A 16,702-nucleotide genomic window follows, 5' to 3' on the forward strand; every position below is an offset into this window, starting at 1 on the left:
ACTCCTAAAGCCTTGTTTACATTCATTTTCTTTAAAAAGGATTAGGACATGGTAATTGAATCAAATAAAATCTTTAGTTTTTTTTTAATCCAACCATTATAATTATAAAGAAACTATGTGAATACTCTAAAATAGTTTTGTGATTACCATCAGGACACGTGCAGCCAACCCATGACAGCCATTGCTCAGGGTGGAGGTACAATGGAAGACTTTCGTTTGCAGGAAGGTCGTTGACTTTGCACGCAAACAGATACAAGATCAAGTGAATCCAGTTTGGAAATGGGCCCAAATGCTCAGGACGAGAACACGAGAGGGGCAAAAACCTGGTTGTAATTTAAAGAATATTTGTTATTTTATTGGCTGACGTTAGTGTCTGTGAAATTGAAGCTACTGCACGATGATTTATTGGCTGTATGTGCCACATTTTGTGTGGTGGCTGAAGCTGAAGGAGATGGATTGCTTGTCTGAGTCGACTCAGTATGATGTCTGGAGTATGACTGATGCTCTAATCAGTGTTTTTTTTTTATTGCTGGCCTTCTCATGCTATTGCTTTTACACTGTGCCTTGACTTCACTATATCGCTTCAGCCGGGTGAATTGTGACCGTGCGCTTGATAGAGTACGTAATTGAAGTCATCAACATTTTTTCCCCATCGTATCACTGCCTTGGCTTCATGAAAACACATTGGCCAATTTCAATTAAATTGACTTTCCTTGAAGCAAGAACATTATCATCACTGAGATCAGCAGGAAGTTACTAGATCTAATTACAGAGAGGTCAACAAGCCCTCCACCACCCGAGGAAAGAACGATCCAGTTAGTTTTATTTCACCTGGATGAAAAACACATTTTATGGAAGTTTGGACTGGAGTTTAGTTTTTAGGCAACAGGTGTGACTTAATACAGGCATCGAGTCACTGTAGACGTTTTCAGCAATAAGGCAATGATAAAAAAATCAATCAATCAAATTGTATAGCCCATATTCGCAAATCACAATTTGTTTCATATGGCTTAACAAGGTCCAAGGTCCTTAACCCCTATTAACAGTAAGAAAAAATTACGAAAAAAAACCCAAAACGTATTAACAGGGGAAAAAAAACGTAGAAAACTCAGAGAAAGACACATGTGAGCGATTTGTTCTTGAAATCTCATTTATTTTCTTCAACATGGCCCTAATACTCGTCATTATCTCCCTAATACTCGTCATTATTTTCCACTAACCTAATACATCATTTCAAAATTTCTTTTAAACAAACGTAAGTATAATTTGTGGGTAGTAAATATCAGATAAATACTTTAAAAATATTAATTTGAATTAGTTTCACATGATAATTTTGACTCACCATATTTTTTTTCCATATTTGCCATTCCAAAAGTTTATCAGTTTATTGTTCTCTTTTCGTGTAAGTAATGGGCCTCCATAGTTTTACTCTGTAAATGTCCATAGTTACTGTGTTAAAGCTTGAACAGCACAATAGGTTCAGTCACTCATGACCTCTGAGTAACCTCGGGTGGAAGAAAGCAGAAAAGAGTGATAAAGAGGCACGAGAGAGCGAATAAAGGAGGAAAAAAAGATGGATTAAGGGGTAAAAAATAGGAAGGGTTATATTCAGTATGTTCAGTGCAGACGTGGGAGAGAAAACAGAGACAAGAGAGGTGTGAGACAGAGTAAGAGAGAGAGAGAGAGCGCTTGGCACACAGTCAGAGCGCTTGTTTCTCCCTCCTCCTCCTCCTCTTCCTCCTCCCTCCTTCCTCTGGCTTTAAAATGTGAAACAGCCCTTTGAAGAGGAGGAGAGGGGGGCCGTCCTGCACTCCCATCCAGCCTGGACTGTAGGGAGCGTTTAGTGTGCTAACCCAGATACCAGACACAACACAGAGCCAGAGAGCCAGCTGAGGACCTGACAGAGCACAGGCATGAACGACATCAAGCTGGCCCTGCTGGGACGCCAGGGGGCTGGGAAATCAGGTGAGCGGCTGCAAGTGGTTCTTATTCCAAACAGCTACAGAAAATAAATACCTGAGGATCCCCAGATTGTACATGTGATGCAGTTTACTTTCTTTGCCGTGCAGTCAGTTGTGTTTTCCAAATGTTATTCTTGTCTTGGAAAGTGTTTTATACAGTACAATAAAACATATTTTTGGCTTTTACTTATTTGTTTGATTAAAAGAAAGTTAAAAAAATTAGTAAGCCTGCAGTAAATTAACAGGATCTACTAAATTTGGGGTCAATTAAGTTTAAGATAATGTCTTAAAAGAGGAATGTTTTGTTTTCCTCAAATTTGGTTATCATCTTAAATGTACAGCATACTCTTCTTTGATAGAAATGATAAGGTTCCATTTCAATCATGAAACTAATTAAGATTTGTCAATAATTATTATTGACCAATTTGAAGGTTTTTTTTTGTTTAATCGATTAATCGAAGTTCAGTTCAGTTCAGAATGCACAAATATTTCATTTTAATAAAATAACAAATTGTACATTGGAGAAGCTGTGATTAGAGAATGTTAGAGGACATTTGTCTGTTTATCAGCTAATCAATCATTCAACTAATTATTTGAACTCTACCTGACATTCGCTTAATTTACTGAGGACAACTTGACTATTTTCACTATCGACTGATCTGGTGAATATTATTTTTGATTAACTGATTCATTTTGTGGTCCTTGAAATGTACAAAAATAAATGACAATCACTTCTGAGAGTCCAAAGTGACATATTCAAATGTATTGGGTAAAACTTTAAAAATGATATGACAGAGTGGCAGCAAAGTCTCCAACTCTGTGAAGCTGGAACACACTGTTTCATATTGTCAGTGTTTTTGCCTGATAAATGAGGGAAACTATTACAGATTATATTTCGGTCAATCAGATAAACAATTAATCAACTAATCAATTCAGATTGATTAGTTGAGGCACTTCAGTGAAGTTGAATTCTTCGAAGTGACTCCCACTTTGCAAGATCTCCAGAGATTTTTACTTCAATACACTACAATCCCAAAGGCAATTTGGTTTGAAGAAATTAAAGAAAGACCAAAAAAACAAGATATAGACATGCATGGAAAAATATCTAATAAAACAGTACTTTGCATTGAGCTAAAAGTGCAATATCTTTAAAAAAAAATGTAAGTACAAAAAGTCATAATAAGTTAATACATAAATAAATAAATGTAACTTCCCAGTCTGAACCATGTTGATATTGGTCATACACTGGAAAACACCAGAAGTTACTATATCTTCTCCTACCATTCTAAAAGGACAGATCTTTAGATTAACTTGGTTTTAGAGAGACGTGAAACATGGCATTTTATTTCTAACGACAAATTCTAGATCTCACCTAAAGACAAAAGTTAATTTTGACAAAGAAAAAGTATGACTTATTACCACCCTTTTAAGAGCATCCACTCCTTTTCTTGCCTGGACATCACTAACGGTTGAGGGTTACATTTTTCCTGTAGTAACAAACTCCACCTCTTCTTTTCACTGAGCTTTGGTTTTGTTTTTGCATAACCATGAGGAAACTATAGTTTATTGGCTCCATTCACTGAGGTTTAATTGAAATAATGAGCTCATTTGTGCCTCCAGAGAATCTCTGCCTCTGTTATATTCAAACTCATCTGACACAGCTGATTTCATTGTTGGAGAAGGGAAAATTCGATGCATCCGTATATGCAACAAACCAGTCTGCTGTAGGAGATCTAAAATAAACTGCCTGTGGTTTTGTTTATGTTGTAATTACATAGATTAACCCTTTCACTGACAAGTTGCAGGGAAAACAGCTCAGTACTTTTTGCGTTGTCCTGCAAACAGACAGAAAAACCAACAATGAAAACACAACCACCTGTCCTTGAACAGTATTTTTTGTCCAAACAACCTCCCGGGTGTCCCCCAGCTTATTTTACAAGACCTGTGACGGTTAATGTGAGCGTCCCTTCACTGTAGTGAAAGTCACTGAGGGGTGCTGCATGCGGTGCTGTTGCATATATCAGTGTTCAGTCACTGTGATTTAAGACTGCCCGGCTCTAAGAGCTTCATAAAACAATGGGACGTCTCCATTCTCACATCCTGACAGTGAAGCAGAGCTGTTACTGTGGTGATGTGTTGGCCTCTGGACGCTGTGTGTGCTTCATGTGTTTCTGCTCCCTGCTCTTCTGCTTGTTGCCTTCAAATACATCAGTTGATCATATTAATACTAATACTAATAACAACACTACTAATAACAACACTACTAATAACACTAATAATAATACAAATACTACTACTACTACTACTACTACTACTACTACTACTGTGACTACTACTGCTACTAATAATGATAAGACACTGTATTTATATAGAATCATTCCATAGTTACAAGGTGCTTTATAAGTTAAAAATAACAAATTGAAGGCAAACAATAGGAAACAATAAGAATCAATTAAAAAGCAATTTGAAGATCGCACAGGATTAGAGCACGGATACCGATACAGATGAGAACAGAGTGAAAACAAGAACAGTTTAAACTTTATAAAATGATTAAAGTCGTCAGTAAGATCAGAACAGGGAGAAAGCTCACCTATGAAAAAGTGTCTCTCAGAAAGTTTCCCTGACAGTAAAGGCCCGGTCACCTTTGGTCCCCAGCCGGGACTGTGGGCAGTACCTTCGCTCAGGGCATGTATCAAAAGATCTTTAAAATCAACTCTCAAATTAACCGGAAGCCAAACAAGAGAAGCTTAAATCTGAAAAACATGCTCTGTTTTAGTGAGGGGACTTGAATGAACTGAGACTTATGCAGACTCTGTTGGCTCAGGCAGGTAAGGAGAGAATTGCGGTAATCCAAAGGAGGGGAAATTAAAGCGTGAATGAGAATCTCTAAATTTCCTCTGTATAAAACATGATGATCCAGTATGAAGACGGCTCAAAAAGAATTCCTACTGTGTCTTTAAGTGTTGTTTTCCAGCGTGCATGCATGGTTAATGTGCCATATCCACATTTGAATTTCCCCAAGAATAACCTCTGTATAATCTCTCCAGAGGGCCGGGTCCACCATCCACCACATGCACTTCAGAGTTTAGCAAGTGAAACTTCAGCCTTTTAATTGAAACTGATTGTCTGTGGGAGCAAAAGTGGCCGAGGCAGTCGTTTTTCAGTGCAGTTGTCTGGAGGCGAAGCAGAGGGGGGAAATACAACCTTTCAGTTTGCCAAATATGCTCGCTGAGGTTCCAGCTAAGCTATGCATTACTTTTCTGTAAGGCTACAGTTTCCCCTCTGCAATCCCAGAGACTGTTGGCACCATGGTGTGTCTGTTGCTGCCGCCACCTGTGAGGGAAGAGAGTGTAATGATGCCATGGTTCATTTTCTGGTTTTTCTTTTCCATCATTTCCTGCAGCTGTCCTTGTGCGCTTCCTGACCAGACGCTTCATCGGCGAATATGCCTCGGACACCAGTAAGTGTTTCCAGATTTGATTAAATGGTTCTGTAATGAGTGGTGTTGTTGGATCCGGAGAACAGAGTTTATCTAAATTTCACTTGAGCATTATTGGGCTTCAACGAATATATTGTAATTTTGTGGAATATGTCCAAAAATGTCGAACTATTCCTTTAGAGTCAGGGATTCCTTCTTGGCATCATTTCAAACCTCAACTCCTGTAAATATTATCAAAATCCAAGGACACAAATTCCAATACCAGCACTTCTCAAAGTTCTTTCATACACTCATCAAATACAAACCACACAGATTATTTTGATTAATGTGGAATTGTGACATGAATCAATTGTTTGTTATATAATTATTACGATAATTGTTACTATATGTTTGACTGTTTCCTTCCCCATCACAGATTCCCTGTACCATAAAAGGCTGTCCATCGATGGCAGGCAGCTGAACCTGGAGGTTTTTGACCCCTGCTCTCAGGTACAACACATCTTCAACCCATCTAGGCTATAACCCATCCAAACATTCAGATAGTTCATCATAAGTAAATTGAGCTTTTTATTAAAAAAGCAGAACTACAGTGGATCTAAAAACTTTCCTGTTTTGAGTTCCTTGGTTTCCTCCTGCATTTGTGTTTGTTTTTTGTTGTGTCAGTACTTGGTTGTTTCGCGAGGATTTGTTTGTGTTGTGAATATTTGGTCATGTTGTATTTAGGGGTGTTGTAAGTATTTGTTTGTGTTGTGAGTATTTAGTCATGTTGTGAGTACTTGGTTTTGTTGTGAGTTTTGTTGCGTTGTGAGAATTTAGTTGTGTTGTTGTGAATATTTAGTTGTGTTGTATTTGGATTTGTTGTGAGAATTTAGTTGTGTTGTTGTGAGTATCTAGTTGTGTAGTATTTGGTTGCGTTGTGAGTATTTTAATGTTGTGAGTATTATTATCTTGTGAGTATTTAGTTAAGTTGTGAGAATTCATTGTTGTTGTGAGTATTTGCAATGCATTTTGTATTTGCCGCTCATGTTTTGTGAAATGTTTTTCTCCATTTGTATGTGGTGTGTCTATTTGCACGTGTTTTGTTTTATTGTGGTGCGTTGAGCTCCCAGGGCCAAGAGTTTATACACTCCAAGTCAGGTGGTATTTCCAGAATCCATTCAGCTGTAGTGGAAACATAATAATTTCAGGATTTCACAGAGCCATAATAAAACACTGGCTGGTTTTCAGTTTGCTGGGGAAGCTGCAGCACAATAACGTGACCTTGACTGAACCGTGGTCAGGTGTTTACGTTGGCCCGGCATGTGTGCGACTAAAGCAGCACTTAAAGTTGTGAATCCAGAGGGTTTATGGGAGTATCCTGAGGCAACGTGCACCAGTGGTCCTTTCTTTGAAGAAAAGAGCCTTGTAACCTGCTCACTCCTCCTTGGACAACACAAAAGACCTGAGAGGCTTTTTACTAGGAAGGTAGTATTTTATTGAAATACCCCGAGGCTCAGCAGAACAAGAGCTGATCATTGTCTCTGCCGGTGAAACTCACTGTAACAAGGAGTCAGAGTCCTGCCCTTCTGACCTGGACCGCATAAAGGACGTATGAAGTCAATTAAGATGGAGGGATGAGTGGGTTTTTACAGTGCAGCGCAGGAATCCCTGTTTGAGGGCTCAGACATGTCTTTGAGCCTCTTGTCCTGTTTATTCCACCTCAAGGTCACTAGAAGTGTCCACAGACATATTTCCTCTGACTCTTTTGGTTTCTGGCACCATTGATTTTGCTTTCACCAGGTACCATGGGCACTCTTCCTCTGTTTGCATGACCTCCACATCACCATGTAAATCTTACAGTGGTTAGTTTATAATGTCTAATTAGTCCATCACTTGTGTACATTTTATTATTATTTTATTACTGCCGCCACTGAGGTAATCTTTTTGTTTTGTCTGCTATTTAGCAGGATTATGCAAAAAACGTATTGAGGGATTGCCATGCGACTTAGTGGAATGATGTGGTATGTGTCAGTGAAGAACTCATTACATGCTGAATCATTTCTTTCTTGAAATATGTAAAACTAATGCAGTCTTATACAACAGTCCTGCAACAACCCCCCCCTCTCATTCCCAGAGTTCAGTTGCAGAGATGTGTTGATTCAGTGTTGTGGTCATTTTGGAGGCTGTAGTTTGTGGTAGTGTGGACACGTTTTTCTAATATTTTGTCCACCTGATTTACACCGATGAGGGAAGGCTGGATAAGAAAAAAAACCTCTGGTCAGTGTGATTCCAGAGTAAAAGAATGTGTTGTCTTTTGCAGAGCTCGGAGGCCAGGTGTATTCTGGAGGAGCCGGTGGACTGGGCCGACGGCTTTGTGGTGGTGTACAACATCAATGATCGCACTTCCTTCATCGACGCCAAGGACATCCTGCGGCAGATTCGGGAGGATCGAGTCGACCACTGCAAGGGGTCAGTAACAGCCCAGTGAGGGTATTTTACTATGGGGCAACTCAAACCATAGAAGAAAAACTGGAGATCCATATATATAAAAACAATTTTGGTGCTTGGTCTTAGAAAGTTGAAACATTGTGGATCAGAGCGCTTTCCAGTAAGTGTGAGGATGCTTCGACACTGCAGGCGAACATGAAGTGTGTCCTTCACTGAGGCTTTATAGTTTTTACAAGGAGTTCCACAAAATTTGCCAGTGACCTTGGTGCCAAATTGGGCTTAAAATGTTCAGATTTGGGTTAAAAACCATAAACAGTTCTAGAAAAGTGTTTGTCTTATTTTTTTGATTAATTTTTTTGCCATTTTGAATTTATACAAAGGATTTTCAAATTGTTTATATGTGATGATTGTCCGTTTATCTTCTTCAAATGAACAAGAAATGCTAAGTATTCACGCCCCAGATGGGAGCACTGTAAACACCATAGGAAAACAGAACAATAGTATGGGTGCCCTACTTTCCCTTTAATGGGGATCCTCATGCAGTTTTGAGTTTGAGGAATGCTGGGAATCCTGACCAGCTCAGACAAACTGATAAAGGATTCATGGAGACGAGTGAGGGACTCGCAGCAAACCAGTCATTAAGTGAAGGTAGTAAACAAGTAGTATTTAAGAGGAAGAAAGAGTATAGAGCATTTATAATTAGAGGATAGCACAGAAAGGAGGCTATTAAAGCCAGTGATGGTCAATGATAAACTGAGAGAGGAGAACAGAAGAAAAATGTGTTGGTCTGTTATTGTTATTGTTGATCAGCAAAACAAGGATATAAATATAAAGAAGTAAAGAATAAAACTAAAAATAGTATTAAAATAATGTAAATATACATTATGTGGATCTATTGCTTTATATTTATATTTTGCCACCATTATGTGAGAAAGAATTTACTACCTAAATGTTGTAATTCAGTATTATATATATATCACTTACTTCACATTTCCCTTTACATCGACTCATTTATCACTCTGTTTCAGGGAGATGGAGGTTCCTGTGTGTCTGGTGGGTAACAAGCAGGACCTGTGCCATGCCAGGCAGGTACTTGAGGACGAGGGCCGCGGCCTGGCGCAGGAGAACCACTGTTACTTCCAGGAGGTGTCGGCGGCCGAGAGCTACCAGGACATCGCCAACCTCTTCACACAGCTCATCCGACAGGTGATGGAGCACCTGAAGTACAGAGCTGACCGGCGACGCTACAGCGGCTCCAAGTCTATGGCCAAACTCATCAACAACGTGTTTGGCAAGAGGAGGAAGTCGGTGTGATGGCTCCAGTGAAGCCTGTGGACCATCAGCTGGAGGGACGGGGATGTTGTGTGTGTGGATCCATGATAAAGGGAACCAACCGAGAGGTTATGTACTGTTTGGGAAACCTGTTGAGTATAGACACAATGGTTAGACCCCAACGTTTTGTTCAGTGAGCAACATGGATGGTTGGTGGGAAGGTTTGGATGGTGTCGGGCCTGCCACTGACAAAACTTTAAGAAAATGACTTGTACACACATGTGGAAACTTGTTATTAAGTTGGGATAAAAGAAAGGAGTAATTACGTTGTTGTGATCAAAACAAAGAAGATCATTATTGAATAGGGCAGTGGCCCCCAACCTGAAGGATGGGACCCTCAGATGGACTCACATGATGATTAAATGGTCATGCAGCAGTAAAGCAAAACACACATTTTCCTATTCAGTATTTAAAAATACATCCAAAACTAGAAGTTCGAGACCCAAATGTCTCCTCATTAAACCACATTTAAATTCACTAGTCAATTGATTCACCAAATTATACACATTCATGAATATCAGTTCCCTAAACATGTCCGATTTTTTCCAACAAGATTCATGGATTATTACCTCGGAAATCAACGAAACTTTTGAACAACGCCAGCAAAGTTTAAAAAATCACTGGATTTTTACCAAAATGTAACGCCCTCTTTCTTGATCCATACCACATCCTTCCACCAAGTTTCTTGCTTACAATCAAACCAACAAAACAGCCCAAGAAGATAGACGGCTGCTCTCCACTTATGATCTGTGGCTTCTTTATTTCTCATGTTAAACCAGTAACAAACTCTTCAGACAATTCCTCTGTTCCTCTTGAGACACATTATAAAGGCAGACGTCTGATGAGCCACTGATGAGCCACAGCCTCCCTCGCCTGTGTTCTCACAGTTTGTTATACTGCAGCACCACGCTGACTGAACATGTCGACACGTCACATTCAGACCTTGCTTTTGGCATCTCACTGCAGCTGTGTCCTGCAGCTGTGCCGACAACTGTTCAAACTGCTTTTCTGTATAGAGGGGGGGCGAAGCTCTTAAAGTCAGTTTGGAGCAGCAAGATGCCCAAGTCTTATTTATGATGAGGGAAAAAGTCTTTTTTGATGCATTTCACTGACACTTTCATGAACATTATATATAGATATTTTAAATAATTCTTTGAAAATAATGCACATTTTTGAAGGGCAGTCATATTTTAAAGTTGATTCCTATTCTTTTAAGTATAAGCTCCGAGGGGTTGATCCCCACAGAACAAAGCAGTATCATTGTTTCTCCAAAAAGAGGGTATTTTCTGGTAGTTTCTCCTCACTCCTGTCGATGCTTAAGGGCAGAGGATGTGCCACCTTGTTAAACCCCATGAGACAAACTGTGATTTGTGAATATGGGCTATAGAAATAAAATTTGATTTGATTTGAATTTGATTTGAGGTACCCAGACAACTTCTTGTACTCTATAGGAGAAAAGATAAATGGATCAAGTGATTATTCACTTGACTGGTAAGTGGGGCGTCTTAAATATAGTGAATTCAGGTAAAGACACAGACACAGGCTATAAATTATAGATTAAAAGAAAATGGAGATGATGATGATAATGGTGGTGCTGGGGGAGAGGTTGGAGACCAGTGGAGCAAGCATGGGGGTAGCTGGTGCCATGATGGAGACTTACATCGCAGAGCAGGGAGATGAAAGCATGGGGGTGATGAAGGGAGCTTTGTGGGACATGATGACGGGCCAGGGGTTGGAGTCAGGGGACGAGACGGAGCAGAGAGAAATGCTTGGGAAAGGACACATACCGGCATCAGGATAAAACAGAATGGTAACTCCCAATTTAAGAAAAAAAGAGTGAAGAGGAGGCTATGATGAGGCAGAGTGTTGGTGTCAGACCTGGTTATTTACTGTATCAGAAAATCAAGTGGCAACCATTTTGATTTGAATCGATTTATTGTTTAGGCCATTTTGAAAGCAAAAACTTTATAGGAGCTTTACCCAGAATTTTCAAACAATCAATCAGTGTATCAGTAAAATATTTGTATTTCACTAATAGATGTATTGATGCTAAAAGTAATTGTTGGCTGCAGCTTTGCAGTTTTTCTATGGATGAAGGACGACCTATGATAGTGGACATTTTACTTTAGTGCTACACATTTCACATGTATTCACCAGTGCAATGAATTATATCACCATTTAGTTTGATAGATTATGTTGATTACAAATGTAATCATTATTTTATGTGTTTTTTACAGGACAAAACATGTCTAAGTCTAATAAATACCAATTAAGTGCATTCAGTCCTGTGTTGTTGTTCTTAAATCCAGTTACGTCACCATGATGCTGTAGAGAAAGAATGTTCCACACATGGTGAAAAATAACTGATTCAAACACATATGCAGTGATTTATTGGTGAATGTTCTTTTTGTAAATACTGTGAAAATATTGGTTGTTCCAGAAGAAATTAAACTGAAACATTCTCTAATGAGATGCCTGGTTCTTCACTCTGAGCTTCACTATAATTAGATGGCCGTGAGAGGAGGTCTTTCTCCAAAGCTGCAGAAAAGAGGTATTTTCCGTGTGCAGCTGCTAAAAATAGCAGGTTAGGAGGCAGGAGAAGTGAGAAATGCACAATTTATAACAGTAATTTCTTTGGTCCCCAAAACAAATAAAGGAATCTCAAGGTTTCCACTAGAGGGCAGCACAGTTTTCCAAAGATTATAATGATGTGCTCTGCTTTTAATGGTTTCCAGCTCTTGGGGCTTGACCTATTACACACAATCAATTGAATTTTTAGAGATTAATGAAAGTCATCAAGTAATGGAAAGGAGGCAATGTGTAATTTCGCTTGAAAGTTAGTTTCGGATTTAGATGAAATAGAAGTGAAATGAAAACCAACAGTAAAGGGATAGTTCACTGAAAACTGAATATTCACTCATTATTCACCACTATGCCAATGGAGGAATGGGTGAAGTTTTGGAGTCATCAAAACACTTTTGGAGTCTCAGGGGAGAACAGTGCTGCAGCCAAATCCAATTAAAGTGAAAAGGACTCCTTCTTCAGGCATAAAACAACAACAGAAAAAACTGAAACTGCCTCCATACTGCTCCTGTGGTGTCCTCCAAGTGTCCGTAAGCCATTCAAATTCGACTCGAAACGGCTTCATTTACAGAAGAGGAGTCACCAGTTAATTCAATTGTATTGGATTTGGCTGCAACACTGTTTACCCCTGAGACTCCAAAAGTTTTTCGTGGGCTCAGACACTTCACCCACCCCTCCATCGTCATAGTGGTAAGTAGATAATGATCATTTTTCAGTGAACTATCCCTCCAAGAGAGATTGAGTCTGTCTTGGCGATGGTGCTGGAGAGTGTTGAGAAACGCATCGCTCCTAAATCTTGGTGTTCCCCTGGGTAGAGCTGATGACTTTAAAGGTCATTTTCATCCAACAATTTTTCTCCACTGACTAACTCCACCAAGAATGTTGTGTTTTATGTTTGTTGGTTTATTTGTCTGTGGAATTATGGAGAAACTATTGAAACATTTCATCCAAACTTGGTGGAGGGATGGGACCAGTGCCTAAGAAAGAGCCATTACATTTTGGTATGGATGCAGATTAAAAGGCAGATCAAGGATTTTTTTTCCAACTTCTCTTACCAGGTTGTTTTTGACAAATAAATCAATTGGTTATTTTATCACTTCCTTTTCTCCTATTATATCTCAACTGTACAGAATATGGCCCAACACTCTCCTTATATTAAATAAGCTGCACCACATTTTGCACACTCATAGAAATCAATTCTTTGAATATATGTAGTTTTTTTCATCAAGATCCATGAATTATTCTCTGAGAAATCAATGAAAATTCTGCACCTATCACAAAATATTAAAGAGAGAAATAATATTGGATCCGACCCCTGATTTGAATCCACTCCCAGATTTTTCTGACCCATACCACATCCTCCCACAAAGTTTCTTGGAAATGTGTTCAGTAGTTTTCATGGAATCTTACATACAAACCATTCAACCAACAAGCAAATAGACTGAACACATAACGTCCCTCGTGAAGGTAACTAGACAATCATTTGTAGGGTTGTTTGGCCTTGGCAGAGGAATGTGCTCTGTGAGTGCCACTCTACGTGTTTTTCTTTGAATGTATCACCCACTGTAAGTATTGAAAGTAATTTCTATATACGTTTGTGGTCTTTAAATTGAAATTGGCATTCCTCAGTATTCAAGAAGTATTTCTTTATTCTGTGCTGCTTCATTTCCCTCCCAGGGAAGTTGTAAACATTTTAAAAAGGGAGACCTTGGAAAGAAAGCCATGGAACGTTGTAGACAGAATGATTAAAATATTATACAACACATACGACAATACTAAAAGCACATTTAACATATAATACTTATTATTATGTTGAAGTATTACCTGCTTCAAAAGACAACTGAGCAAACTTGGCCTAATATCGGACCCTGCCTCTGTAAAACATTTACTGACTTATTCAGATTTCTCCTATAACTGATCACCAGGAAGAGTGTTTAAAAGAGCAAATTAGTAAGAAAGATTCAAATATTGTCATTGATGATAACTGAACATCAAGATTTAAATTTATATTTTTGACAGGGAATTCATAATCAAATCTATTCTGGTTGTCATTTTGTTGAATGATGACTGCTGATAGAAACCATGAAATGTGACTGAAGGCTTCAGAAGAAATCCAGTGAGGGCATGAAGTTTCTATCTCAATCAGAAATCTCTTGAAAGAGTATTTTTTATTAATGTTTTCAAGAAAAAGGGGTGGGTTGATACGGGCAACATAACATGGGACATACAGTATGTAATGGGGTTTTACAGCCAGACATAAATAGTTTCTAATAATTGTATCTCCCTAACCCTAACCCTAACCCTAACCCTCACATCGTTTGTGGGAGGGTTTGTCTGCAGCCATTTCAATGTGATAGAATAGACAGATATCCACAGAAGAGCAATCAACTTGAACTCCAACATGTTCATTATTTCCGTTATCTATTTCCAATATGAAAGCTTGATATTTCAATGAATGTATACAACTAATTCTATGGTCATGTGCCAAATCGGCATTAGTGCAGCTCAAACACAGCAAAAATCATCATCATCATCATCATCATCATCATCATCATCATCATCATCAGCAGCAGCAGCAGCAGCAGCAGCAGCAGCAGCAGCGTTAGCATCATCATCACAGCACAGGTGGCAAGGGTTATTTTAGCAGTTGTTAGGAATCAGTGAAGGAGGTAAAACTTTCCTAAGTTAAACATTATACCGCATTATTCAGTACAGCAGAACATCCATTCATCCATCCATCCATATTCTTTTGAAGGTCATGGGGTCAGCTGGAGCCAATCTCAGTTGACATAACAGTCCCAATCAGTTGTAGTAGACACACATTTACACACTTAAAGGTTTAGTGTGTCGAATTTAGTGACCTCTAGTGGTGAAGTTGCATGTTGCAGCTGAATACCCCTCACCTCACCCTCCACTTCCAAACATGAAAGAGAACCTGTGGAAGCCCTCAGTTGTCCTAAAAACTCAAAAGGTGTTTAGTTTGTCCAGTCTATGGCGGCCTCCGTATAAAGGATCTGCAAGTATTGAAATAAAAAGGGCCCATTCTACAACAATTTGTACAATTTAGATGAAACACACTGCTGAAAACATCACTAGGATTATTTCATATTCAATATTCAATAATATTCACCTGAATCTTACACACTGGACCTTTAAACACACAGGCATCCTGTACTGTGCAGTTTTATCTTGCAGGTATTTTTCTTGTTGAGTTATCCAGACTTTTTAGTCTTGAAACCTATGATCCATGACATTTTCCGAGATGCATTTCTTCATGAAATGTTTCACTTTTTTTGCATGCAATTCATTTTATCAGCAGAAGCAACAGATTTAGCTTTGAACAGAAAAAATATACTAGCTGGCAGAAGCCTGGCTGAAGAGAAAAAGAAAAAGAGCTCCAGCTACAGAGACTGAGCAGGAAATCTCAGGAAGAAGACATCACAGTGCCACACACTTACTGAGTTTAACTGACAGGTCATTTCTGAGGAGAGCGGTGCAGAAAAGCTCCTGGCATCGGCCTTTAATAACAGAGATGTCAGCAAAACTCATATTAAAGAAAACAAAGAAAATGTAAATCTGCGATGGTGAAAAATCCTCTTCATATCAACTCATCTCTCAATCCCCTCCTCTCATCTTTCTGTCTCAATCGTTCCTGAGAGATGAGGAAAGCAGACTGATGGAGATGGAACCCACCAGCGTGGCCTCGTGGCTTCAGGTCACTGATCTTATTTGGCCCCTGTGCAGAGGAAGAATTGGTTTTGGCTCGGCCGAGGACAACCATCCGAACCGAGGGGATTGGATGCTGCTGGGACGCGGCGAGAGCCAATCAGGAAGGCCATCGATCAGTTCCCCTTAATCTCACAGCTGGTGAGCACATCCCCGTTCCAATCTAAAACTCTGCAGTTTAGTCAGACTGACAGGGGATTGGGCGTCTTCCAGAGACTTGAACCTCCGCAGAAATGGATCCATGTCGGACGAGGAATCTGCAACTTCAGATGGTGCTCGGCCTCCTTCTCTGTGGCTCCAACCACGACTGCACACGGAAGCACTAGTTAAAGTTGTTTAATCTACACTGCAAACATATTCCTTAAAAATAAATGTACCAGTATCTTAAGATAATAGTTTGCCTCCAATTGGGCTGAAATATAAGTGTAATTATCCAAACTGGAACATGTACTTTCCCTCTATAACACCAAGTCAAGTCAGTCTGAACACCAGCTTGTATTCTGGGTCAAGGGGACATTTTTTATGGTGTACTGTGGTTATGCTGCATGAGTGCACACAGTGATTGCTTGCTGGACGTATGCATTGTACACATACGTTTGTTTCTAAACTGAGACATTTCCACCTCCTGTGAAAAATGAGATGCATCCTCTGAGAAAAGTGAAAACCAGACAGAACACGTCTGAGTGTAGCTGAGTCACATTTGGTGTCATTCCTTCTGGTTTAAATCTGGCCTCGCTGCACTGGCCTCCTGTCCAGCAGATATGGTCTTTCTATTCATGTATTGTGAAAAGATTCATATGAATTGTTTGTGTGTCTTGCAGCCTCCCGTCACCCCAAATATGGTGCAGTGCTCTGAATGAGCTGCTCTGAGCTCATTCGGGAAATGTTGGTGTCTTCTTGCAGTAATGCTGCCAAAACTGTGCGGATAAGGTGAATCTGATTAAGCACTGGATTTCACAGGGAGGCTTTCTGAAGCTCTGGTCTCAGCTGCTGAATCAGAGCATTGGTGTTACTTTATCACAGTGAATAAGAAAAATGATGATTCAATAAAAATGGTCAAATTTAAAGATAGAGTTGTTGAAATCCTCTTCCTGTCCTGAAAGAAACATTTAAAAGAGCCTTTGTCTGTGGCCTCCTCACCATGAACATGACCAATCATTAAACCATACCACTTCAGTGTTTAACAAACTCAGACACACTATCACACGCACACGCACACACACACACACACACA

General features: G+C 39.4%; 1 protein-coding gene across 1 annotated transcript; it reads left to right on the top strand.

The window, feature by feature from the left end:
• Positions 1–1,770: 1,770 nt before the first annotated feature.
• Positions 1,771–10,156, top strand: rerglb (RERG/RAS-like b). The gene is made up of 5 exons (XM_034588501.1): positions 1,771–1,965; positions 5,365–5,421; positions 5,816–5,889; positions 7,700–7,848; positions 8,856–10,156. Exons 1-5 carry the CDS (start codon positions 1,914–1,916, stop codon positions 9,139–9,141), a joined length of 618 nt encoding a protein of 205 aa, XP_034444392.1. The 5' UTR covers positions 1,771–1,913; the 3' UTR covers positions 9,142–10,156.
• Positions 10,157–16,702: the final 6,546 nt, after the last annotated feature.

Source organism: Hippoglossus hippoglossus, chromosome 6 (assembly GCF_009819705.1).
Source record: "Hippoglossus hippoglossus isolate fHipHip1 chromosome 6, fHipHip1.pri, whole genome shotgun sequence".
Taxonomy (NCBI): domain Eukaryota; kingdom Metazoa; phylum Chordata; class Actinopteri; order Pleuronectiformes; family Pleuronectidae; genus Hippoglossus; species Hippoglossus hippoglossus.

Excerpts from the sequence above, each read along its gene's own strand:
- rerglb (XM_034588501.1), top strand. The coding sequence starts at position 1,914 with ATGAACGACATCAAGCTGGCCCTGCTGGGACGCCAGGGGGCTGGGAAA. Across the intron at positions 1,966-5,364 it reads CCAGGGGGCTGGGAAATCAG|CTGTCCTTGTGCGCTTCCTG; the intron begins GTGAGCGGCTGC and ends CATTTCCTGCAG. Across the intron at positions 5,422-5,815 it reads CGAATATGCCTCGGACACCA|ATTCCCTGTACCATAAAAGG; the intron begins GTAAGTGTTTCC and ends TCCCCATCACAG.